Below are 26,036 nucleotides of genomic sequence, written 5' to 3'. Positions count from 1 at the left end.
TTGCATGCAGACGACGAGGCCCTCATGTGCCGAATATTTCCCAGCAGTTTGGGACCATTGACGGTCCGGTGGTATTATAAACTGGAGCCGGCTTCGATCAAAACCTTCCACCAACTACAGAAATCTTTCAGGGCTAGATTCATTACCAACGAAGTCCAGCCAAAGCAAGACGACTCCCTCTGGGCAATGCAAATCCTGCCAGGAGAAACACCAAGAGCTTATTCAGCGCGATATTGGGAATGCTTTAACCTTGTCGATGATGCTTACAACGACTCCATGGCCATCACTGCCTTCAAAATGGGACTACACCCAGATAGTGCCCTCCGCAGTTCCTTGACTAGAAGACCCCCCAAAAAGTCTGGGGGTTGATGAAGAAAGTAGAAGAATACTACAAAGTGGAGCCCTTTCCGAAATCGCTCAGCCAATAAGTTCCGCACCACCTCAAAGCCCTGAACCACGACAGCGGGCTAAACGAGACAAGAGACGAGATTCTCACTGATCCAGCGATCGATGCCCACACCAAGCCAATGAGCAACTGCAGGTCGATAGCAGGCACACAAAGCGCGCTGACAAGAAATATAGGAAGCTGTCAGAGCCAATCAGCTCAATTATGCCCAAGATCCAACATCTTCCATTCTTCAAATAGCCGTCCAAGATGGTGGGACCTCCTGACACGAGAAGGCGGGACAGACGTTGTGAATATCACAAAGATCACGGTCATGATACGGACAGTTGCTATGCCTTGAAAGACCACCTTAAGGAATTGGTCCAAGGTGGTCGGCTCCAGCAACACGTCTGGAAAAGCGCAATCAGAACTGTCGCCCTTCGGTAGGAGTCACCTCCCCTCGGAGTTATACGTATGTGTAGACACCCCATTTTTTACCGTCCTTAAGACTTGGACGTCACCATTTGAACACTTGGTGATTACCCTTGTTTGTGTTCGTTTGGAGTTCCCGGAGGTCTCGGCTACGCGCCCTGCCTCAGGATCTCCGAACTTGACCGTTTTGTGTCTGGTTTTGCACCAAACACTTGTGTTTTGCCTTGGAGGGGCAGGGAATGCCTTGTGAGGCATCCCCACACACCACCGGCAGTGGCTAGAGGGCACCGGCTGGTTTTTGATGCCATCGGCACTTTTTGTTGCCGGTCGGCACTGTTTGTTGCCGGTCGGCACTAAATTTTGTCAAAATGACATTTTTGGGCAGCCGACCACTGTTCATCTACTTTATGTAGATATTTTGTGCCAGCTGTGATAGCTGGCACCAACTCTGCTTCCCTCCATACACGTATGGAGGGATTTCCCTCTAAGCAAGCTTGTTGTATAAGCTTTGCAAGAGGGAGTTCTATAAGAGGAGAGGCCTTCTCCTTGCTCTAGGTTAGAGACTTTGAAGGCAAAACCAGAGCTTCCACATATAGATACACCCTATCTCTATATTTCCCTCTCTCTCCTCCTTGGTGTGTGTTTCTTGGCCTAAAAGTGTGATTTTACCTTCCTTTTGCACCAATACACACACTATTACACCTTGCTCCGAGATTGAGGACTTTGAGGGTTGATTCTTGAGTTTTTAGGCTGTTTTTTGATCAAAAGAAGGGGGCTGCCTTGGCTGTTCTTGAAGTGTGCTTCAAGGGTGAGCATTTTACTTTAGTTTCCCCAAACTTGCACTAGTCTTTTACCTATCTTACTTGCTGATTTAGTTTTTGTGCATAACATAAAAAAGGCTTGTATTTTCATGCTTAAGAACTTTCATTAAGAGTCTGTCATGGTTTGAGTTCAAACTCACCCTCTTAGGCCTTATTTGGCCTTTTTGTTGCCTCTTTGGTAAGGCCTTGTTTGCTTAAGTGTTTTGGTCTTCTCACCACTAAAAACCAGTGGATTTTCAGTGGTGAGGAAGGTGGTTTGGAGTCTTGCATAGGGGAGGGACACCCCTCTCCCTTCATTGTCTTGTTTCCTTGCATTTTGGCTTAAAAGGGTAACATGCATGCTTGATCATTTTTGGCCCATTTCAGAAGTTTTTTGGGTGTTTTGGGTCATATGTGATCTCTGTTTTTGGCCGGATTTGTACCCATTTGCATGCTTAATATACTTGCTTTACATTCCTCCATTTGGCCTAGAATTGTATCTTGTGTTTAGGCCATGATTCTTGCATGTGTAGGCTTGGTTCCATGAAGGTGTTGGCATTATTTTACCATGTTTAAGGTCTGTTGGCCATTTATTTCAGTCATGCTTGCCTTGTTTGGTGTCACCTCTTTGTGTTTTGGCTTGTAAGCCTTGAGCATATTGACCTCCAACATGCATAGCTTAGGCCATCCTCATGATTTACCATCATTTAGGGTCATATTTCAGCCTATAAATCATGCTTGTATGATGCATTTGTGACCTCTTCCATGCTCTTAGGGTGTACCCTTTTATGCCTAGAAATGAGTTTTGGTGGGTGCATTTCATGGGAGCCACCTAAGCTGTCATATTAGGAGGTTTTGGAGTCCCTTTTTGCATGTTAAAATTCTGTTTTGGCTTGTCCAAGTCATGCCATGAGTGGTCATGTTGGTGGGAGTGAAGTGCCTCCTTTTTGTGCCTTAACCTTAAGACTATTGGCTTGCTTGTTAGCATGAGTATTGGTCCACCTTTTGGACACTTTTGGCCACTGTTTTGAGGTGGGTTAAGGTCTGCCCCTTTACCATTTTAAGCCACCATTGCATGCTTTGTTCATGTTTGTTGCATGGTTGCTTCATTAGGTATTGTAGCATGATTATTCTATTGCTTAAATTGTCCATATTTACATTGCATTTGCATCTTGTATGCCTAACATTGCATACTTGCCATACTAGTTGCATGACACTTGGTATGCCTTGTATCTTGATATCATGTTGCATTTTGAGCCATGTTTGCATAACATGCATTGCATTACTTGGTTTGGGGTGTCAAACCAAGTATGAGGGTTAAGGGGCGTTCATACTATAAGTGATGTAATGTGCCTTAACTCTCGGTCACCGGGGCCTTTGATTTCGACATGATAAAGTCTTGGTCCTCATTTGTGTGATTGCATGCATTTTTACATCAAGTGGCAAGCTTGATCTCTTGGGCTATCATGCACCATTGATGGCTCGAGTATCGAGGGCCATGCTTCCCTGAGTTCAAAGCATGATGGGAAACATGACCATGCTCACATGTGCCTGAAATCCCATGCCATATACTGTCTGTTCTCTGTTGCTGTCAAAACTGTCTCCTGTAGGAAGTTTCTGTCGACCGGCAGAATTCAGTGCCGACCAGCCTTTGGTGAATGGCCGATAAATTCAGAAGCAGCCAGTGGAAATTATGCACTGCCGGTGGGAATTTTCCCCAGCCGGTGGTCCTCTGCAGTATGCAATAAACCTGTCCCAGCACTTTGGAATTTTTCAGAGAGATAGGGCAGTGTAAACAGAGACAGCCTTGGAATGGTACAGACTTTCCGGGCAAGGCGGGTTTGAGCATGCATCATTCGCGTATCTCGAGGCGGAGGCTGTGGCTATCTCTCTCCTTCATTTTGCATTCGTTCTATTAATTAAGTAGAAATTCTGTAATAATTAATTTATTTGTTATTCAGACTATAATATTTATTTGGTTCCTCCGCGCGAGGGCAAATCTGTAATAAGTGTGGGTGAGTGTGTGTATGTCTTCCAATCCCACGTCTTTCTTCCCTTTTATTTACCTGCTTATGATGGTAGACTAGGGCATATTTAAAATTAGCATACCTTATACAATGCATGCGTGCATTCATACATTTGTCCTGCATACACTGGGCTCGGTACATCATGCTAACTGCATTTGTATTTCAAATTCCAAATTGAATACGTACATCAATTGGTTGCATTTCACATGCCATGTTTAGGTTAGCCGAGCCTACTCTAATTACATCTTGCATGTGTTGCATTAGTCAACTTGACATGAACTAGGACATGCATGTTTGCTAACTAGTTTGTTGTTTTGGCACGGAGTACGATGTAAGTATTTTCGCTTTAGCATATTGCATGCGTGTGAATGTTGCCATGATAATGTGCTTACCATGTGGCTAAGTGCTTATATGAGATAAACTGTTTGAATGCCTGTGGGTGAAGGTTGGATTGCTTAAGTTGGAGAAACTCGTTGAAATCCGCATTTTAGCCTACTTGCGAGTAGCAAATTCCAAGACATTTTCCAAAACAAACGGATATGCAATGTTTCTTTCCGAATTAGGCAATCTAGTCTATACTTGTTTGCTGTGCGCATAACATAAGTAATTCTAGGCTAATAACCGGTTTAAGAACACATAACGTTTTCAAAAACGAATATCACGGTTAGTAGAGGCCGATCTTCGGATCGGGCGAGAGGGGGTGCTCATAGCTGACCTTCCCCAATCGTACCCTAGCTCCCGAGCCGAGGCAACTCTGGTGATGACGGACATGTGGCCTTCGGCACCGAGTCAGGGTTTCCTAAATTTCCCCATAAAAAATATTTAGGTGGCGACTCTGTATCTGGCAAAGCAGTCCATGTTTGGCACTTCTTTCCTAAAATCTGTTTTCTCAAAACGATTTGCCAGATTTGGACTCTTTGGTTCAAGATTAAGAACCGTGACACAAATCGAGTCCGAACTGTAGTAGCGGGGTCCCTCGCGGGCACGTGCTACAGTATGATATACAGTCTTCCAACGCCACATACCGTGCATGCAATCCATTCATCCCCCCACGAGCAACACGCACAAACGAAACAGCCCCACCAAGCGCCGAGCATTATCTTCAACGATTCCGATCTTATCAGCATAACACTCCCCCATATTGATCCATTGGTTATTGAACTACACGTGAACCGATTTACCGTTGAACGCGTCCTCATTGACTAGGGGAGCACTTCAGAGGTCATGTATTACGAGACCTTCATCAAACTCGGCTTCAACGAATCAGACCTGTCTTTGGCTCCTCATCCATTGTTCGGCTTCAACGCGAATCCGGAGTATCTGTTGGGAAAAATCACGTTACCCGTTCGCGCGGGCTCCCAAACGGTGGAAGTGGAATTCCTGGTCGTCAAGCTCCCTTCGCCGTATAACCTCATTATGGAGCGGACTTGGTTGCATACTATTCGGGCTGTACCAAGCATCTATCATCAGCTGCTACGCTGCCCGACCGAACACGGCGTTGAGCAAATCCAGGGTTCCTGGCAATCTGCACAAGCATGCTATCTCCTTTCTGGAAAGACACTAACAGAGACGTAGGTCAACTCCATTGAAGCGTCAAATCAAGAGTCTCGATGAAGTCGGACGGCTTCGTGATAAGAAGCCACGGAAACTGTAGGCGATACCGGTAGTAGCTTCTCAAGACGTCTAATCAACGCATCCAGCTGCGCCGCTGCACACCGATAAAGTTGCCCTTAAAGGTATTTTTGGACGATAGAAGGCTGGTTGATGGAGAATTAGGCACGAGTTCTATCATAAAACCTGACTTGTGGGAATGATATTGGTTCTGAGCGGCTCACCATGTACACTTTCCACTTCTGTAATGCAAAGATGCCTGTTTACTAACTCTACAATCCAGTTCAAAAGCCTCCGGATTCGGAGCGCCCTTCGTGGATGTCACAATTGGCCAAATTAAGTCTCCGGATTCGGAGCCCCATCGGCGTATGACGTCCTTGGGCCGATAAAGCCTCCAGATTCGGAGTGCTCTTCGTGGAAGTCATGATTGGCCAAATTAAGTCTCCCGATTCGGAGCCCCATCGGCGCATGACGTCCTTGGGCCGATAAAGCCTCCGGATTCGGAGCGCCCTTCGTGGATGTCACGATTGACCAAATCAAGTCTCCGGATTCGGAGCGCCCTTCGTAGATGTCACGATTGGCTGAATTAAGTCTCCGGATTCGGAGCCCCATCGGCGCATGGCGTCCTTGGGCCGATAAAGCCTCCGGATTCGGAGCCCCATCGGTGCATGACATCCTTGGGCCGATAAAGCCTCCGGATTCGGAGTGCCCTTCGTGGATGTCACAATTGGCCGAATTAAGTCTCCCGATTCAGAGCCCCATCGGTGCATGACGTCCTTGGGCTGATAAAGTCTCCGGATTCGGAGTGCCCTTCGTGGATGTCACGATTGGCCGAATTAAGTCTCCGGATTCGGAGCCCCATAGGCGCATGACGTCCTTAAGCCGATAAAGTCTCTGAATTCGAAGCGCCCTTCGTGGATGTCACGATTGGCCGAATTAAGTTTCCGGATTCAGAGCCCCATCGGCGCATGACGTCCTTAGGCTGATAAAGCCTCCGGATTCGGAGCGCCCTTCATGGATGTCACGATTGGCCAAATCAAGTCTCCGGATTCGGAGCGCCCTTCGTGGATGTTACGATTGGCCGAATTAAGTCTCTGGATTCGGAGCCCCATCGGTGCATGACGTCCTTGGGCCGATAAAGCCTCCGGATTTGGAGCGCCCTTCGTGGATGTCACAATTGGCCGAATTAAGTCTCCGGATTCGGAGCCCCATCGGCGCATGGCGTCCTTGGGCGGATAAAGCCTCCATATTCGAAGCCCCATCGGTGCATGGCGTCTTTGGGCCGATAAAGCCTCCTGATTCGGAGCGCCCTTCTAAAATGAAAACATTTACACATCTAAGCAGGGATATGTAGGCTGAAACTAGTACAATCACATGAACAAGACAAAACGTGCCAGCATTCAAAGTAAGATGCTCAAATTAAACATACAAAAGTTCAGAACGCGATAAATTTTTGGAATGAAAAATTTTATTTAATTAAACGGTAATTACAAAAAACGCCATCCGCATTCGAAGCATTACAACATCTATTCTCATACGACATCACGCTGTACAAGCGGCAGCACCAAATCAATGCCCGCTGATCAGAGGGCACCCGCAACTTGAAAATGCTTTGATCTGACCGCGCTCAAGTTCACGATTCACCCCAACGAGATAATCGCCCTTGAGGCGGAAACCTTTGGCACCATAGACAATGTCAAGGCCAAGATCCAAGACAAGAAAGGAATTCACCACGAAAGCAGTAATACTCAACGGCCGTGGAGCTACGTCGGCCCCATTTCTTGGTCGCGGTTACGAACAACTTTGCCATCCCTGTTTCTCCTTTCGAGGTGATCTGCTTTGACGACTTAAAGGCTGATGTTTCTTGAGCACCCTGCCTCCCGTGCGAGTGTCTTCCCCGCTGCAATTCATCGCAATATCAGACTCAACCAGAGACCGAGCTTCTTCCCTGCTAAAGAAAACCTCTATTCGACAATCACACTTACATAACCCTACATAACAAAATCGTTCTAAAACGAGTCTGTGCACAGAAAGCGAAATCACTGGAGCGACAAATCCGAGGCTATTTCATTAACACTAAACGACGGACGCCAAGCGACATTTGCCGCAGCCACTTCATGCACTAATTTCGGCCTTGTTAAAACGGCCTAAATTATATAAACGGCAATTATGGGCGAATGCCTTGAAGTCCATGTACTGGCTGGGGCAAGGGCAGATTTATTAATCTAACCGGCCGAGCATCTTGGCCCCATGCCGATCAATACGTGCCACAGCCACTTCATGCACTAATTTCTACCTTATTAAAATGGCCTAATTATATAAACAAAAATTATAGATGGGCCGACTGTTTTCGGAGTCGGAGCCCCATCGGCGCATGACGCCTTCAGGCCGAAATGGCCTCCGCAGAAAATACGCATGTGCCGAATAAAATTTTCAACGGAGCAAAGTTGGAATAAAATGAGTACTAATATAAATAACAAGTACGCTACAGATTGAGAACTAAGAATTTTATTAAATTCGGCGAATAAATACATAATTTCACTTTCAATCTACATAAGCATTACAAGGATTTCTTGGATTCGGCAGCTTCTTCGTCATCGCTCTTCTCAATTTTGAATACGGAGAAGGAAAAATCATTCTGTTGATACAACGGAAACGCCGAATCCAACCCTCCCGATTGGAGACTCGTAGCTTGCTGAAGCGCCTTGATCCAACCGTGCCTAAATCCACAATTTTCACATCGGCAAACTTCTTCGGTGAGTTTCTCCTTGGTCTTCTGAATTCCGACCTTTCGGCCGTTATGGAAGCCTTTTTCATAGGTCGTACCCCTCGCAATGTCGATCGCGAACATGCTAGCCGTATTACGATCGGTGATCGCATCGCTAATTAGCCTGAGTAACCCTCTCTTCAATAACCAGATTAGGGTGGCTGGTTGATTGGGGCCCGCCAGACTTGATTTTCCTTAGCTCGCGCTCGGCCTTCTCGGCGCGAGCTTCTAACTTCCGAATGCGTTTATCTCTTTATTCTATGCCACGACGAGCAGCGCGGAGACGCATGCCGATCTCATAAGCCATGTACAGTCCCCTCACTGCCCCGTGAACGCCTTCACGAAACACTTCGAAATCCTGTCGACCTACCATCGACTGCTGAACTTCGGACGGAAAAATCTGTCGAGCGAACTCGACTGCCACATTCAAATCTCGAATGATCGAGTCCGCCTCTGTCATTGGTCTAGTACTCACGAAAACTACAAAACTCAATGGGCGAGGACTCGCATCAGGTTGCCTGCCAAAACCAAGCTAAGGAGACTTACGCTGTGGCTGTTTGTCCCTCCTGGGCGACCTACTCCGACGACGAGGAGATTGGCGCCTCTCCCGATCCCTCGAAGTCCCACTGCCCGTGCGTGAAGGTTCACTGCTTCGACTCATAGCTCCTCCCAGCTCAGCTAGAGTCTTTGTTTCGCCTCTGTTGTTGAAGAAAAGTTTATTTGACATTTGCACTTGTTCAATCTTCCTCAAATAGCTGGACTAAAATGCTGAATAAGCACATAAATAGGACCCTCATTCACGAAGTACACGCCCATTTATTCCCTACGGGGGCAGCACCTCCAAGGCAATCCCCTTAATGTTGAAGTGCCAACTACCCGGCACCGAACGAATCATATGCCCCAATCGCATCTATTCGGTGTTCTATGATCTTGAACTCGCTGGGGCAAGGGCAGATTTATCAATCTAGTCAGCGTAAGTGCCCCAGCCATTCCCCGAATCGATGCCTCAACACAAGGTTCTTATGGACATGTTATTCGGCGTTCTACGATCTTGAACTCGCTGGGGTAAGGGCAGATTCATCAATCTAGTCGGCTTAAGTGCCCCAGCCATTCCCCAAATCGATGCCTCAACACAAGGTTCTTATGGACATGTTATTCGGCGTTCTACGATCTTGAACTCGCTAGAGCAAGGGCAAATTCATCAATCTAGTCGGCTTAAGTGCCCCAGCCGTTCCCCGAATCGATGCCTCAACACAAGGTTCTTATGGGCGTGTTATTCGGCGTTCTACGATCTTGAACTCACTGGGGCAAGGGCAGATTCATTGTTTTAATCAGATCGCTAAGCTCAGTCGGTTTGTAAGTCTGTCGTCTCACGTAGTCTTGGAATTTTGTCCTAACCACTAATTCTCCGAATTATTTACTCATACAACAAACAATACGAGAAATATCTTGGAAGCATATGAAATTTTCATTCATAAATTGGGCGCTAACAGCAGACATTTTACATATGAAAATCCAACACATATGAAAATCTACTAAACAAAAACAGACATTGAAATCGAAAAAAAAGCTAACAAAACTAGAATGTCTCCCAAATCAAGTCTCAGGGCCAGACTCAAGCGACTCAATGTCCACTTGCTCGTAGGGAATTGGCGTGGCCAATGTAACTCCAGGGGCAGCAAGGGCTGTGAGCCAGTCATGTTTGAACCCCTGATTCTCGAACTTGGGGACTTCTTCTACATAGTCCTTAAAGGCAGAGCTCTTCCCAGCCTCGAACGTCGCCGAAAACTCAGAGTCGGCTTTCTCCTTAGCTTGCTTCAACTCTCCAAACTCGGCCTCCAGCTTGGCAAGCGCCTCCTTGGCTAACTTGGGCAACTCCTTGCCCGCATTTGCCCTCTCCTCGGCATCAGCCCTAAGTTGATCAGCAGTTTTAGCCCTTTCGTTCTCAGCCTCGGCTCGCGCGCTTTCCATCGCGGCTCTCATTGCCTCGAACTCCGCCCTGCTCCTTTGACCCTTGACTTCAGACTGCAAACGACCAATCCTTTCAACAGCATCATGCTAGCGGCGGCCCAATTCTGCGATCCTTCTAACCGTCTGCAAAACAAAGGATCGTCATATGCCAAGAAACATCAAATGCAAACCAAACCAAAGATTCAGTCACGTACCAAAAAAGCCGACTGGGTGGCTAATGCTATTGTCCCCAAATCCGGCTCGGCACGAAACGTCACCTTGTCAGCCGGTAAGGAGACCGAGGCAGCCAGGCTTAGTGCCATAGCTACATCTTTCAGACCCGACGCTTCGGAGGAGATCGGCATAGTTTTTATCTTTGGCTCAATAACAAAAGGAGTAACCAGAGTTGACTCCTCCAACCGTGGCCGTTTTTTCAAGGGGCCCCCTTCGAAGCCTTCCTCACCCTCAGTACCTCGTTTTTCACCCCGATCCTCTGAAATTGGCCGAACTTCCGTAATCGGGCACTCAACCCCCTTTTCCGTCTCGGCCACGACAACGTGAGCTGTTTCTTGTACGACAACGAGAGCAATAGATTCAGTCAGGACAAGTTCGGAACAGATGGATACGGCCTTTTGTCGGGCGGCCATGCGTTCGGCATTCCTTTTTCGTGCCATCTGCATAAGATTATCCCCGGCCATATCCTCAGAGAAATCGCTGGGAAGATCTCCCAAGCTCGTAAAGATATCTTCGGCGTCCCCTCGGCCTGATGTAAACGGAGGATCAAGAGAGTTCAACCCGGCTTCCTCAAAGGCCGAATTAATGGCTTCGTCAACTTCCGCGGCCAACTCCTTCGGGTCCTCGGTGATAGGTTCGGCAACTTGTTCTTCTACGTGCTCAGAATCAGACGATTCGAGGCCAATCTGCCTCAAGTTTTTGAAGTTGGGGAAGATGAGGGCTGTCAGTTGGTTATCGCCTCGCACGATCGGAATATTATCTGCCGCCGAGAACGTTGTGTAGGTTGGCTCGTACCACAAGAGAATATGGGCTTCCCTCCCTTGTTTTTGAAGGTCTGGACGACCGACGAACTGTAGTGCGGTTTAATTTCTGCGAGCACAACTTCTTCGTTTGAAGTCAACACTCTCTTCAAGTCACTGCCTGCGTAGACAAAACGATTAGGTGAGCTAAAGTGCCGAATACATGCATATATAAGTAACAGAAACAGTGATTTGGTCGGCCACCTGGTTCGCCTTTTTGCCTCGGCACAAGATCTAGGCGATCTTCCCCTTTGCCGAATTCCCAATTACCGCGGACAACGACCATCACGTCATCGACATGCTTGCCAGAGCTAGCAAGCATGGTCACTAAGTGGTGGTCAGTGTCCTTGGCTCTAAGGAAGTAGCGTCCCAAACGGCCAGTAGACTTGGCTAGGACATAATAGTGCCGAATGGCGAGAATACCTAAATTAACTCTAAGATGCCGATTTATCTCTACAATGCCCATTATGATGTGAAAGAAGTTCACATTGGGCTGGGAAGGAATAAGACCCCAATACCGAAGAACGGCCCTAAAAAATGGATGAAGAAGAAAACGGAAGCCGCCCTCAGCAATTGATAGGAGAGGAAAGACGATTGTGTTCTCATCTTCCCTCACCATATCAGTAGTGCTGTCTGCCACAAGTGATAGATGGACGTCGTCAGGGATGGAGAAGTGGCATCGAAAGCCGGAGATTCGATCCGCAGAAAGGAGCTCCTTCAAATGTTTCGCTATTCTTGCCGAAAAAAAAAATGTAGGAGAAGAAAACTTACAAGAGGCGAAGGAAAGATCAAGAAACAAGGGGTTGCAGAAGCCGCGGAATGCAGGAGTCCCACTGGAAGACGAGCCAGATATCTTCGAAGAATTTAGAGCATACATTTGAAGAGACAAATTCAAATCGCATTAAATGGAGGCAGCGTACGAAGGGACGGGAAAGCATTATAATGACCAAGAAGCATGTACGCGTTCTGACATGCATCGGGAAGAGGAATAACTGCCGGATTTCTAACCTCCTGACTAAAAGCCAAACACGGCGACTAACTGGTGCTAGTGGGGTGTTTGGGGGGCAATTGTGGGAGCCGAATAATTTTGGACCAACAAGAGCGGACCAATCCGGTCTAGAACATAACTTCTATTCAGCATTGACCCTATCCAATTTTGGGGCCAAATAAAAGAACCGGCATTCCTGCCAGTGAAACAAGGGCCATGTAGAAGTACATGGCAAGGACTAGGAGTGGACCAGGCCCCAAGGCCCCAAGAGAATACTATAAATACAAGATCTTCAGTCCTAAAGAGGTATGTAAGAATTACTATGCTTAGCTTAGAATACAAGCCTCCTCGAGTGTAGATACTAACTTGCCCATCGGAGTGCTAATTCCGGCACCCCCGACCGGAGTGTTTATTCTTTTTCAGGTGACCAGAAGAGGATCACGAGCGTTCCCCAGGATCCTGAAGAGTATTTCCAAACCACTTACCCATACATGTATTTTAAGTTAAGCTTAATAGTTCTCACATACCTTTCTTTGACTGTTATTCCTTTATTTATACTCGTTTCCAGGGCCTCGGGGCCTGGTCCACTTTTTGCTCACGATCTGCTTATTTATTCGGCCCCATAGTTCAATAGTTACTCGGTTTATTTATTGTATTCGGCCTCATAATCGTGCAAGTTAGGGCTGAGTAATGTCTATCTTCTAAAGCATATGCTTCTGATTCTGCTAATTATTCAGCTCCCACAGCATTAAAAAAAAAAATCCCCTAATCTGTCAAAGGTACCAAACTAAAACGACTTGAGCACACTTGTACTTTCATTAACAATAAACTTAATTACGATAAACTGAAAAATTCTTAGTCTATCAAAAGTGGTTTAGTTGATGAATTTGCTCCAAGACTAGCTCAAATTGACCTGTGCGCACCCTTTACGTTCAGCGAGTAAGCAATAATCTTAACTATTTCAACTTCAGTGAATAATAGTTTGCTTATGATTTTTGTTAAATTAAAAAGAAAAAAAAATAGATAGTGTTTATAGATTCGAAAAACATTTTTATTAAATACCTAAACAGTTCAGAGACCACAAGTACATAGAGCAAAATAACTTTGCTAACATTTTGTTCTCAACTTTAATCTTACAAGATGATATTCTAAATTGAATAGAATCATGTTTTATTAGTTCAATCTAGTTTGATAATAAGATTTTAATAGTTTGGTTTAGTTTAAAATTGGTATAGTTTAAGTTTTATGAAATTGTAAATAATAATTCTGGCTTTTGTTATTTAGATTTTAAAATTTTGTATGGTGATTGATCGACAAGTAAAAATTTGTTAGCTTGCTTATAAATCGATCTTGTATGTAAATATAAAATAATCTTCTACTTGGGTATGCAATTTCTTTCTAGCACCATAACCATTAATTAGTTGGTGATGAGCAGCATCACCATTTTTTTTTTTTTTTTCCAATCAGCGAAAATCAGTTGTTAGTAGTTAGATTGACACCTATGAGAGTTAGTTTCTCCACCATTATAAAGTATGAAAGTGTTTGTCTTCTAACTCAACAGGGTCGGCCCTGGCATAATGATGGGTCGTTGAACACACCAAAATTAAATACTAAACTATACCAAATTCTTTCAGAATAATGACAAGTCCAGGTATCGATCCACAGGGACAATTGTGAAATTAAACTAATGTAATTGTTAAATTCCTAAATTAATTTTGATAAAAAGATTGATTGTTCATAGCCTAAATTAATAACAAATAAATTAAACTAAGGAATTAAATTATCAATAATAAATGAAATTGGGTTTACTGAATTGGGGGAAAAACTAGGGCAAAGAGTCCACCACTAGCCACGTAATTAGGGTTTCTAATTGAAATCAATTATACTATGGTTTGAACGGATTAATGCTTCGCAACTACAAGCTCAAAGCATTTAACAAGAAGATCGTCACATTCAATGTACGAGCACGAACCATCTCAAGTAATACGAATCGTTCACTCTAAACTAAGGTAGTGACACGACTCGTTCCTCGTAGCATGGTTCGTCTCATACCTTGAATGTGAAGGAATAGAAAACTCATGTATGGATAACATTCAACAATCACAAAAAGTCAAATATTTGAAGAGATAATGAAAAAAATATATAAGAAACTTCTAAATCACCATACAAATGTTCAAACCTTTACATAATTAAAAATAAAAAAGAAAACTAAATAATTACGTGGTTAGGGTTTCATCAAAACCCTAGAAAATGAGACTAGCCACTCATGGAGGGGTGGAAGGAGGTAGATGGAGAAGAAACCACCATGGGAGACATTCTTGAAGCTTTGTGTTTCTCTTTCCTTCCAAACCCTAGCCTCTCCCTTTAGGTCAAAACAAGTTCCGAACCCTACCAAAGCCTTTTCCTTGCCTTTGTATACTTCTACTCACTTCCAAACAGGTTTAAAACGTCAGTTTGACTTTTCTAAAAAAAGTCAACGCACGTGCAGAAAAGTCAACTCACGTGCGAAAAGGTCAACGCACGTGCAGGAAAGTCAACGCAAGTGCGGAAAAGTCAACTCTGTCCAAATTCTGTCTTTTTGCCCATTTTATGCTCCGACGATGTACAACCTGATTGACATTCAATACACATAAAGTATACAGTTTGACCAGCAAGTGAAGTTAAGAGATTCTAATTAACGGCCTCAATGATGTACATTTCGGCCTTAATCACAAAAGCGCACCAGGCCATGGCTTTGGGCTCCTCAAAATAGACCCAAAAAATGCCCCCCCTCCTATTATAATTTAGTGTAATATATTAGGTATGTTTTAAGTCTAAAAAAAATTAAAGAAGACCCAAACTAACTTAAAATAAATTAATCTATTAAAAAATTAAAAGGTCTATTCAAAATTAAAAGGCCCAAACTAAGAGTTGGTTACTTCTTCTATTTTATTGATCAAGCCCTTTGTTCACTCAAAAATAGGTTCGAACGATTCAAAGTATATGAGACAAACTTTGGCTTTTTCTTTGACTTGAAAAGTGCAGCGATGAATTGTTGAAAGCGGAGTGTGTGAACCTTGAAAAAATTTTAAAACATGGTGAGATTTCCAATATTGATGGAGCTAAAAGTCTTGAAAGAAAGATTGCCAAAAGAAGTCAATAAACCAATTGAAGTGTTCGATCATCTACAGTTGATGGTAAATTGTTTCCCAAAAGAAGTTAATAAACCAATTAAAAAAATTTCATTGAATGAAAAAATATAAATGTGAAGGGGGCCCCAAATAATCTAGTGATATTTATTAGTTGATTATCAGTTTTGAGCCTCAAAAATCTCAGGGCCGGGCCTGTAACTCAACTCCCCGTTAGTCATGGTTATCATTAATTTTATTGAATATCTTTTTCTTAATTTGATTATTTTGTAGGAGTATATTAATTGGTGTTATATGATTTGGAATAATAGCTTATATTTGATTATTTTGTTAATTTTTCCTTAGGATTCAAAATAAATAGTTATGTTTGGCTAGAGGGTTGGGATTAAATTAACCTATTAAAAGACAAAATAGGCTAAAAATCTAAATCATAATTATTTTATTTTATTTTTTTACAAAATTATAAAAAAAGTCAAAAGTTCATCCTAGATGATTTTTTTTACTCAAGTTAAAATAACTAAAGAGTCAAAAAAACAGGCTAAAAAAACTATTACCAAATGAAGGCTTTGCCAATGCGCTTGCTCAGGGGATTCAATGGCTCCGTTTGGTAGAGCTGTGGGAAAATAATTATAACTTATAGCCTAACAGCTTATAGCTTATAACATAAGCTGATTTTTGACTTATAAATTAAGTTTCACCTCCTCCACTCAAAGAATAAGTTGATTTTTGACTTACAAAAAGCTAGAAGTTGTATTGTTAAGCTGAACCAAACATATTAAAATAGCTTAAATTAAGCTAAAAGCTGAAATAAGATAGAAATAAGCCTTACCAAACAGGGCAATAATCTGGTAAGCTTATCCTTTGAGCTCTTATAATTGATGCTAATAGTTAGGCTTCGTTTGGGAATGTACTACTAATTTTTTTTAATTTTTTAACTAAATATGAGATTAAAAAAAATTAGTATGCTTAGAATGAATTTTTGATTTTTTACAAAAAAAAAAATTACAAAAAATAGAGAGGAAAGAGAATATACTCTCTAGGAATTTTTTTTAACTCATAGGAGGTGAGTGTAATGTATGCAAACTAAAAATTATGTAAGTAAAACCTAGACATAGAACATAATAGAAATTTTGAGATTATTTACATTAAAAAATTGGGAATAATTACCAATAGGTCCTATGGAGCGAGCTTATTTATTCACAAGGCACGATTAATTAATTTATTTGTCCCTTGTTTTGATAATATGAAATTTTGAAACTTAGGTTAAAACCTGGTTTTTTTTTTTTTTTGGCTTTTTTTTTTTAAAAAAAAAATGTGTAAAAAAATAAAGAAGTGATGTGACCGAAAAAAATAAAAAAATTAATAAGCTAGCTTTTAACCTTATTTCCAAAATAGGCCTTTTGGATGCATTTTGTGTTTGGAAAACGATTATTAGTAATCATACTTTTAAATTTATTAAAATGATAAATAATTGGGAAATCTTGGCCTTGGGTTTTGTTTATAAGTTTTGATTTATTTTTAATTTTTTTGAATTAGTTTGTATTAAAATATGATGTGAGGGGTGTAAGTAGTAGAATTGTTTTTTTTATTTTTTTATTTTTTATATAAAAAGTTTACAATTGAAAGTTAAAGTAAGATATTTTGATAAATAAGTTAAGTTCACAAGATCTATTCGTATTTATCCGTTAAATTTAACATCAAGGGATTACTTTAAAATTTAATGTAAATAATAATTTGTTTATATGTAATTTTAAATTCAAATTAAAACCATTATCACAAAATTGTGAATTTAATTGTAAAATACTGTTGGCCAATTTTAAGAACCAAACCAAAAAGTACATTTAAAAAAATAGAACATATATTTTGGTTTGGAGCAGGCCCCATTTACAAACTTTTTTATATTTTTTAATTATCAGCCCTAGAATCCGTAGCAACAACTTATTTATATCAGCCCAAGTCACCGCCTTAGTTTAGGGCCGAGTGACCGACTTAGTTTAGGACCAGCTGTTCGTTCGGTGTTACAAAAATCGGCCCAAATCCGATGGGTTTTATATTTTGGGAGGCGGTTCGGGTACCGGTGTTCAGGGTACGAAAGTCCACGAAACACAGCAAGAAGCCGTCAATCTGAAGCACTCATCGACATCGACGAACCTGAGCAGAGCAACAGCGAAACAGAGAGTGATAGCTTCTCTGGACTCGCCGGAACCCTAATTTGTTTTGTATTTAAAATCTGTAGAAGAACAATATGGGGAAGAAACAGCACAGCAAAGATCGAATGTTCATCACAAAGACGGAGTGGGCCACCGAGTGGGGCGGCGCCAAATCCAAAGAAATCCGCACCCCTTTCAAACGCCTCCCATTCTATTGCTGCGCGTAACTTCTTCTTCTTCTTCTTCTTCTTCTTCTTCTTCTTCTTCTTATGCATGAGTTTGAATGTGTTTCTGATTTTGAACCATCTTTATCTGTGTGAATTTGAATGCAGACTCACTTTTACACCGTTCGAGAACCCTGTGTGCACCGACGATGGCAGCGTCTTTGACCTAATGTTGGTCTCCCTGCAATTCAGTTGTTGATCAATTCTAAGTATTGCTTTTTTGATTTATCTTTATTCTAAGCAAATTGTTTCGTTCTCTATTGAAATTCTAGTTATTGGAATTTGAATGTAGGAACATAATCCCTTACATCACTAAATATGGTAAACATCCCGTTACCGGTGCTCCTCTGAAGCCACAAAATCTAATCCCCCTTGTTTTTCACAAAAATTCCGAAGGTTAGTTTTCGTTCTAATGACTAATCAAGATTTATTCTTTTTAGTTGTCAATTGAAAAGCTTAATTGCTCTTATATGTTTTATATAATTGAATTTACAAGGAATGGGTGGTTATGTTGTTACTGAAAAGGGTGAAATTGCAGCAAAACATGGCAAAAACTGAAAGTTCCTGTAATTTTCTTCCTCTTTAAATGATTTGTTTGTAGTTTCAATGTAAATTAATGAATCTGTTGTGGAGTACTATGCAGTTGGCTGAATGTATGAAAAGTATACTGAAATGGTTTGAGATGCAAGCATGCTATGGATTTTTTGTTTTGTTTTTGTGTTCTTTTCCTAGCCAACAAAGGGAATTTGTTAGCGTAGTGCTTTTGGAAAAATTGTTGCACATAGAATTGGTGTGTGTTGAGTAGCTTCTTCAACAAGGTGCAAACATTTGTTGACATTGGAATTTGCAGGTAGTGTTAATAATTCACGAGTGTGGTATGGAGAAAAGATAGTGAAATTAACATGCTTATTACTGATCTCTGATGTTGATAAGCTGTCAATGTTTGCCAGTCATATGTTATATTTGAAAGTGATTTTATTTGACCAAATCTCAGGTGCTTGGAGCTTGTCTAGAAGAGTGTGGACTAGCTCATAACTTGTTTGTGTATCGGGTTTTAATATAGTGTTTCTTATGATTAAGTCATTCTAATATGCTGAATAATGCAGTAGTTTTCAATAATTCCTTTCATTAAAGCTGTATTTTTCTAGCAGACTGTGTTACATATTCTTGACTGGTGGGGCAATTGTAGGACTAGAGCGTGAGTACTGAATCATAGGAATTCGGAGCTTGATAATCTGTGAGTAATATGTTGCAGTTAAAGTTTCATCTTGGTAGTTTCTTTGTCCAGCTGAGATCTCCAAGGACCACGTCAGTTTTTCAGTTGTTTGGCTTTGGAACCAAATAAGACATGGTCTCCTGGTGGCATTATGTTATCATTTTCTATTCGAAAAATAGGATGTGTTCCAGGAGAAAGTACACTGAAAGAGGAGGGGACCTCCTGAAGAAAGAGGATAGTTTGTCAAGGGGAAAAGAATAGTGGTACAAAGATTGGTGGGGGAGGGAGAAAAACAAATATTGAAGTTAGTGTGATGTTTGATAGTAACATTTATGTCATGAAAGATAAAAGAGTGGTGTCCGGAGAAGATTATTTTAATTGATCTGAAAAGTGTAATAGATATGCTAAGATCTGCATATCAACAGTAATCTTACTGTAATAAATTAGTTATGATGGCAATTTGCACCTTAAGATTTTTATGGTCTTTTGTTTTAGGGCAAATGGACATCTGGATTGTTAGGTTGGCATAATTAATTTCAAGTCATTTTTCTTTATTTTTCTGCAGGTGAGTATCATTGCCCTGTACTGAACAAAGTTTTTACTGAATTTACACACATTGTTGCTGTAAAGACTACAGGAAATGTTTTCTGCTATGAGGTTTGTTTATTTATTGATCATCAATATTAGTAGTCTTTCGTTGTATGTTCTTTATGTGTGAAGTGATCTACACCTCTTCCATTTGTCTTTGCTTCATAGGCAATTAAAGAATTAAACATCAAAACCAAGAATTGGAAGGAGCTTCTCACTGATGAAACATTCACTAGGGGAGATCTTATAACAATTCAGGTAATTAGTGGCTTTGGCATGTGGTATCCTAGTTGGTTGTATGTTTACAATACTCTTCTAATTTTGTGAAGTACTCATGACGGACACATGACACTTGGGAAGGGTATGAGATGTGTTTGATATACTTAGTTGTACATGTTGGACATCCACTTCACATACGATTTCAATTTTACATGAATTGCTCTATTTTAATTTGTAAACATTATTTTGTCTTTAAAATTATTATTTAAGAAATATGAAATTTAGCCATGCGCTGTTGTCTTTGGATATTTGAATTAGATTAATTCGACACTATACGACACTCGACACCTGTTTTTGAGTCCATGTAACTTACTTGGTTGTGTTGAATATTTGTACTTAACTTTTCACTACAAGATGTGATGACGTTGTCCTTGAATTTTGGGTGTGCTCTGCAGAATCCTAATGCACTTGACAGCAGGGTTCTCGTGGATTTTGATCATGTAAAAAATAGTTTGAAACTTGATGATGAGGGTGAGCTATAGTCTTTATCTTTTATAGGTTGTAAAACTATTTTCTTTTTTTTTTTTCCCCTCATGATCTTATTTTTTTGGTTTTTCTGTGCTAGAACTAATGAAAATGAGCTCCGATCCAACCTATAACATAAATGTTTCTGGGGATATCAAACAGATGCTGAAGGAGCTTGGAACTGAGAAAGGAAAAGAAATTGCATTGCATGGGGGAGGTGGAAACAAGGCTCAAAATGAAAGAGCTGCTGCTCTTACTGCTATATTAGCTGCGAGGTCACGTATCAAAGAAGATTCTAAATCAGATACCAATGGAGAGGCTACACCCAAACAGACTTACAGTATTGTAGATGCTGCTTCCGCTTCAGTACATGGAAGGAGTGCTGCAGCTGCAAAGGCTGCATCAAGTGACAAAACTGCTGCTCGGATAGCTATGCACATTGCTGGTGAGAGGACCCCAGTGAATGCAAAAATGGTCAGTTTTTCCTGAACTACAAATCTCTCATGTGCTTTATAAAGATTTCTGCACTAGTGATTGCTTGATAAATTCAGTTAATTTAATATCTGTCACTGCAATGCATGTTTTGGATACATTCATCGCTCTGCTCTTTGTCAAGATTTTATCCAAATCTTTGTTATTGATCATATAGTTTGGTTTTGAGTCTCTTAACAATTAAATTGGAGATTCTAAGAGTGGAGCATGAGAATATGATTGGAAGTAAAAAAGGCTTGCTACACCTTTGGTTATTTGACATCCTAGTTGTGTGGCACTTATGTGGGGCAAAAATGAAAATCTTTGTTACGTCTCAAGAATTCATGTAGAGAGACTAATGTTGTTGAAGTTTTGAAATGCAGGGCTATCCTTACCAAAGATAAAATAGTAAGCTAAGTAATATTGCGTAATAAAGTATGGATTAAATTCAAGTCAACAAAGCGTTGTCCCTATTTTGGGGGTCACAACACAAATCATGTTATGACACATGGGTATTATGCTAGTTATCACTGCTCATACATGATGACTTCCTGCTTTGCTTATTCGACTTAAAATTCTATCACTAGTTGTTAACTTAAAAGACACTACCATATAATAAATCATCTTTTCTTTTCTTTTTTTCCCAAAGGCATTGAACTTGAATTGTTTCACGACTTGTGGGTGCAGTTCATTTTTATTGCCTTCAGTGCAGATTCAGTTTAAACATTGGTTGTCATTCATTTGGCCAAGAAGTCCTTCATTTTATTTTCGGTCTGTCCTCATGGTGCAAGCAAGTAGTTGAAGAATGTATACAATCATAAACCTAGTCTGTGGTATACCCCTAATTGAGGAGGAAGAGAGATACTATAAGATGGTGGGATATGGATTGATTGGATGTATAGTGAAGAGCAAGAGCCTGTGTGTCATCACCTATTTTATTACGGAATATGAAACTGGTGTTTTTGGGTTGTCTTTGAAGGGCATCTGTACTCTATGGTCACCTAGGCTTGGAGGCTTTCATGATCTGAATATATTTTTTTGTAAAAGTGTTAGTATGCTATTTATTTGTTTAATTATGGGAAAAGATTTGTGTTACTCAATCTCTTGTCGGGTACCATCATGGGACCGTAAGTAACAGTATTACAACGTGAAGTATATATGCTTGGTAGGTTTTAACATCACTTACGATTCTTGTTGGGACTTTTCCAGGTAAAGAGCCGTTTCACCACTGGTGCTGCTTCACGATCCTTCACTTCAACTTCTTATGATCCTACCACAAAAAATGATTTTGAATATGTTATGGCTGAGAAAAATCCCAAGAAGAAAGGATACATTCAGTTGCATACCACACATGGTGATTTAAACATTGAGCTGCACTGTGATGTAACTCCCAGGGCATGTGAGAACTTCATCACACTTTGTGAGCGTGGCTATTACAATGGAGTAGCTTTTCATAGAAACATTAGGTATTGTGTTAAATAGCTTTTTGTCTTTCAATTTACTCAGGTACTGTTTCTTGCATCGTTATATTTTGAGGTTGATGGATTACTGTTATTCACTTTTATATAGGAATTTTATGATTCAAGGTGGTGATCCTACCAGCACTGGGAAAGGAGGCGAATCCATATGGGGAAAACCTTTCAAAGACGAAGTAGACTCGAGGTTGCTTCATTCTGGAAGGGGTGTTGTTAGCATGGCAAACAGTGGACCCCACACAAATGGTTCACAGTTTTTCATTCTATACAAGTCTGCAGTTCATTTAAACTTCAAGCATACGGTTTTTGGTGGAGTTGTTGGTGGTATGACTACCCTTTCAGCAATGGAAAAGGTTCCTGTCGATGACAATGACCGGCCTCTGGTGAGTCATAATGTGCAGTTTTTTCTTTTAGAATCATTATGCTTGAATCGAAAATACCTGTTATGTTGCTGCCCCACCAAATGAATGGATTTTTCATGGTTGTTGGAAAATCTTACTTTAAAATAGCAGAATTTGGTTCCTTGTATGGGCTTGAGACAATTTAGTGTGACATGCCAAATTTGAAATAAATTAAGAACAGATATTTGGCTTGGTGACCTCTTTATTGCACTCAAATACCTAGGAGACCTTGTCAATATTGATTAATTGAAAACTGGTTTCGCATGATGTAAAGGAATAGATTTGAGAAAACTCTTCTCTGATTTGAAAAACCAAATATATCGCATTGCGCTTTGAGCACTCACTGTGCATTGGTTTTCCTGTCAATTGACCAATTGTGATTGGAGTTATAAGGAGAATATATCTTGTTAAGAGGAGTCCGATAATAGAGTCTAAGCCACTTGCAAATGGACTCGAGTTTACGTCAAGGCTAACACATAAAGAGTTAGCTTATGTGGACTCTTCTAAATGTATGCAGTATCCATGTTATACACTCGACACTTGGGAGAGGGTATTAGATTTGTGCCCAATATTTTTAGTTGAACATATTTTAGTAATTCAAGTTAACCGTAAAATTATGCATAAAATCTCATATTATATGTAAATCTTGTGAACACCAATTTACCATAGGAAATGAAAACGTATATTAGAAAATATATTTTCTGTGTCCACTTGTCTTTGAACATGAGAATTAGATGATTCAAACATTTAGATACACACCCGCACCCTAGTTCATGTAAATAGGCTGTGAGTCATTTACTAAAGTTTTTGTATTAAACTCTCGATCTAGTGACAGGCAGGGTGGCTTGTGGTCCTTAACCAAAGGGAATTATTGTTCCAATGTTTTTTTTTTTTTTTTGGTATTATTGTGTTCATATTACTTACTTTATTATTGCAATATTCACATGGATGATTATATATGATTGAGTAATTGATTATAAGATTAATGAACTGGGCAAACTCTAGGCAGAAATGTGTTTACCTCTTCCTTTTTGGGAAAAAAGAAGGAAATATTCAATTGGAGACCTACATGTTTAACCTGTCTCGGTTGTGTTTGAGGAATATAATGGTTTTGTGTACGATGTTTGACATGGTGGAAATATTGAGCTACATGGGCAGTAAGTTTTGATATTCTTCTTTGTTGGCCTTTGGTTATTCCACCATGCTCTAGAGAAATGATGAAAGCAATGATATTGCAGGAGTTCAGGTCAAGTTTTTGCTTATCATGAGTATGTGTTTTTGTAATTTTGTGCGTGAAGATGTTTTGGGCTCATCATTTTGTAAAGTAACAGGAACAATTATCTTTGTTGATAGTAGCAGTTATTGTGGGAACATTCCCCTCAAAAGAGCAGAAGATTTTAAGTCAAATGTACATCTGTGTATATTCAACCCCACAAAAGCCAGCAAACAGGCCCACAATATCCCAGCTATTCAAAGACCTTTCATCCATCCCAGTATCTATTTTCAGATGTCCAATGTTTTGTATTTTTACTTAATCCAAACATAATATAACAATGCTCCAAATGGTTCTTTTTCACCATTTTTGTCACGTTTTAAGCTTTATAAGATGTGTGCCTACTGAATAATCTTTTGCTCTGTATCCATTTTTCTATCAAACCACACTATCCAAAACTTGCCTTAACAAAACTTAGTGAAATCACAATTGAAGATTAAGATGTGTTGTATAACAGTATAGAATTCAGCTTGTTTTTGACCAACCAGAATCTCCTTAGTATGCCTATCTGCTTGCCAACCTTTGCTCAATCACCAACGAAGTACAAAAAAGTGCCAATATGTATGCCTGCTGTCCCCTAAAAGATGTGCCCATAATTCTCTGGTAGATAGTTCCAGTTGCGATCTTGTATGCACATTAAATTTTGTCATCTTTTGAAGGTAGACACATGACGGTCTTCTCTACTATTGTTTCTTTACAGGAAGATGTTAAGATAACTAGTGTAACAGTATTCGTGAATCCATACACAGAGCCTGATGAAGAAGATGAACAGGAGAAAGCAAAAGATAAGAATGCTGATGATGAAGAGAATGTTAGTTTCAGTCCCTTTGATTTCAGATTAATAGAAACTTTATGCTTCCTTTTTTCCCCCCTTCCCTGAAAATAATCACGTTTTCTCATTTGTTACATTTCAGGACAAGATTGGGTCATGGTACACCAATCCAGGAACAGGGGCAAGTGAATCTGGATCTGTAGGTGGTGGCATTGGCAAGTACTTGAAGGCGAGAAATGTGCAGGCTGAATCTGCTGCTGCTGCTGACACTGGTACGCAGGCAATTGCTATAGCAAAGAAAAGGAAATTAGGTTTAGCAATGGGGGAATTTAAAGACTTTTCTGCCTGGTAAGGTTTTCCACGTTTACCATATTTCAGACTTGAACGCTTGACCTGGAGGTGTAGCCCAGCAGTGTAACATGTTTGTTTGAGTGAGAAAAAGGAAAAGGAGGAAGAAAGAGAGATTTGGAATTACTCTATTCATTACATTTGTATTTTTAGGTCGTACAATACCATGCATCCAGTCAGAAATTGTATTAGAAATTCTTGTGAGTAAATACAGATTTTTTTTCCTCTTATTAGGTGAGGTTGATGGTATAACTACAGTTTTCCATGCATATTTTCTCCATTTTTTTTTTTTTTCTTTTGCTTTGTGTTTGTACCTAGATCATCCTCACACTTGGCAGGCACCATGTCACCCCTACCTAGGAGATGCTGTCTCCACGTGGCTAGCCCTTAGAGGTGCCAAATCCGCTAATTAGATTATTGGGGTCATGTGCGCCAAGAGGAGGCATAGCCAATGCACTAGGTGGACAACTCAAAATATGTGGAATCCCAAGGCTTGGCCTAGAGCATCACTCGGCCACCCTTGCTCGGTAGTGACGTGGTGGGTCGACCCTCCCATTGAATCAACCAAGTGGCCCTTTGCCAAGTCATGATCCTCTGATCCCTAACTCTTGATCAAGCCGAGGCACCAGGTGGACTGGTCAAAACATGTGGAATCCCAAGGTGTGGCCTAGAGCATCACTCGGTCACCCTTGCTCAGTAGGGACATGGCTCAACAAAGTGGCCCTTTGCCAGGTCATGATCCTCTGAGTCCTAGCACTTGGTTAAGCCAAGGTACCTCTGCTCAACCATCCTTGCTGATTAGTACGGCCTGATGCCTCCCTTCCTGGCTCGGCCAGTAGCACTCTTCGCTGGACTCCCCTATGCCTTCTCTCTTGTAGTAGGGACTCCTACATAACTTACTGTTGTTACTACCTTCGCTCTCACTTTTCTTTTTTTTTTCCAAGGCTGCAAACAGGTATCTATTGCTCAGGATCATTGGCGGATTATGGCTTGGAGGAGATTTAGGGGTTCGTCGAGGTTCCCAAAGTTGCTCTCTCCTAGGAAGCAGCCCTATCTTAACCAGTCTGGAAGGAGAGATACCTATCGCCATATAGCCCCTAACTATGAAGCATGGGTACTCCAAAAATGGTGCCGTACGAGTACCGGATACTTACTGGGTGCGGGTACGCGTACCAGGTAGCCAAATATATGCCGGGTACGGCAAATACATTTAGGTACGGCACTGGTACGGCGAGGTATTTTTTTTTTCAAT

At 41.0% G+C, this 26,036-nt stretch overlaps 1 protein-coding gene across 1 annotated transcript; it reads left to right on the top strand.

Moving 5' to 3' along the window:
* Positions 1–17,094: 17,094 nt before the first annotated feature.
* On the top strand, positions 17,095–25,014 carry LOC114309729 (peptidyl-prolyl cis-trans isomerase CYP65). Its single transcript, XM_028255519.2, has 11 exons — positions 17,095–17,495; positions 17,605–17,667; positions 17,789–17,892; positions 19,278–19,369; positions 19,469–19,558; positions 19,975–20,050; positions 20,145–20,518; positions 21,725–21,981; positions 22,085–22,373; positions 24,365–24,475; positions 24,579–25,014. The coding sequence occupies exons 1-11, from the start codon at positions 17,368–17,370 to the stop codon at positions 24,786–24,788; spliced, it is 1,794 nt and encodes a 597-aa protein (XP_028111320.2). The 5' UTR covers positions 17,095–17,367; the 3' UTR covers positions 24,789–25,014.
* Positions 25,015–26,036: the final 1,022 nt, after the last annotated feature.

This window comes from Camellia sinensis, chromosome 1 (assembly GCF_055761805.1).
Source record: "Camellia sinensis isolate YWXY chromosome 1, ASM5576180v1, whole genome shotgun sequence".
NCBI lineage: Eukaryota > Viridiplantae > Streptophyta > Magnoliopsida > Ericales > Theaceae > Camellia > Camellia sinensis.
The sequence above is the reverse complement of the archived record's forward strand: the minus strand, read 5'-3'. Positions and strand labels throughout refer to the sequence as shown.

Coding starts and splice junctions, on each gene's coding strand:
- LOC114309729 (XM_028255519.2), top strand. CDS start 17,368: ATGGGGAAGAAACAGCACAGCAAAGATCGAATGTTCATCACAAAGACG. Junction 17,496..17,604: donor CTCCCATTCTATTGCTGCGC/GTAACTTCTTCT, acceptor ATTTGAATGCAG/ACTCACTTTTACACCGTTCG. Junction 20,519..21,724: donor CCCCAGTGAATGCAAAAATG/GTCAGTTTTTCC, acceptor GGACTTTTCCAG/GTAAAGAGCCGTTTCACCAC.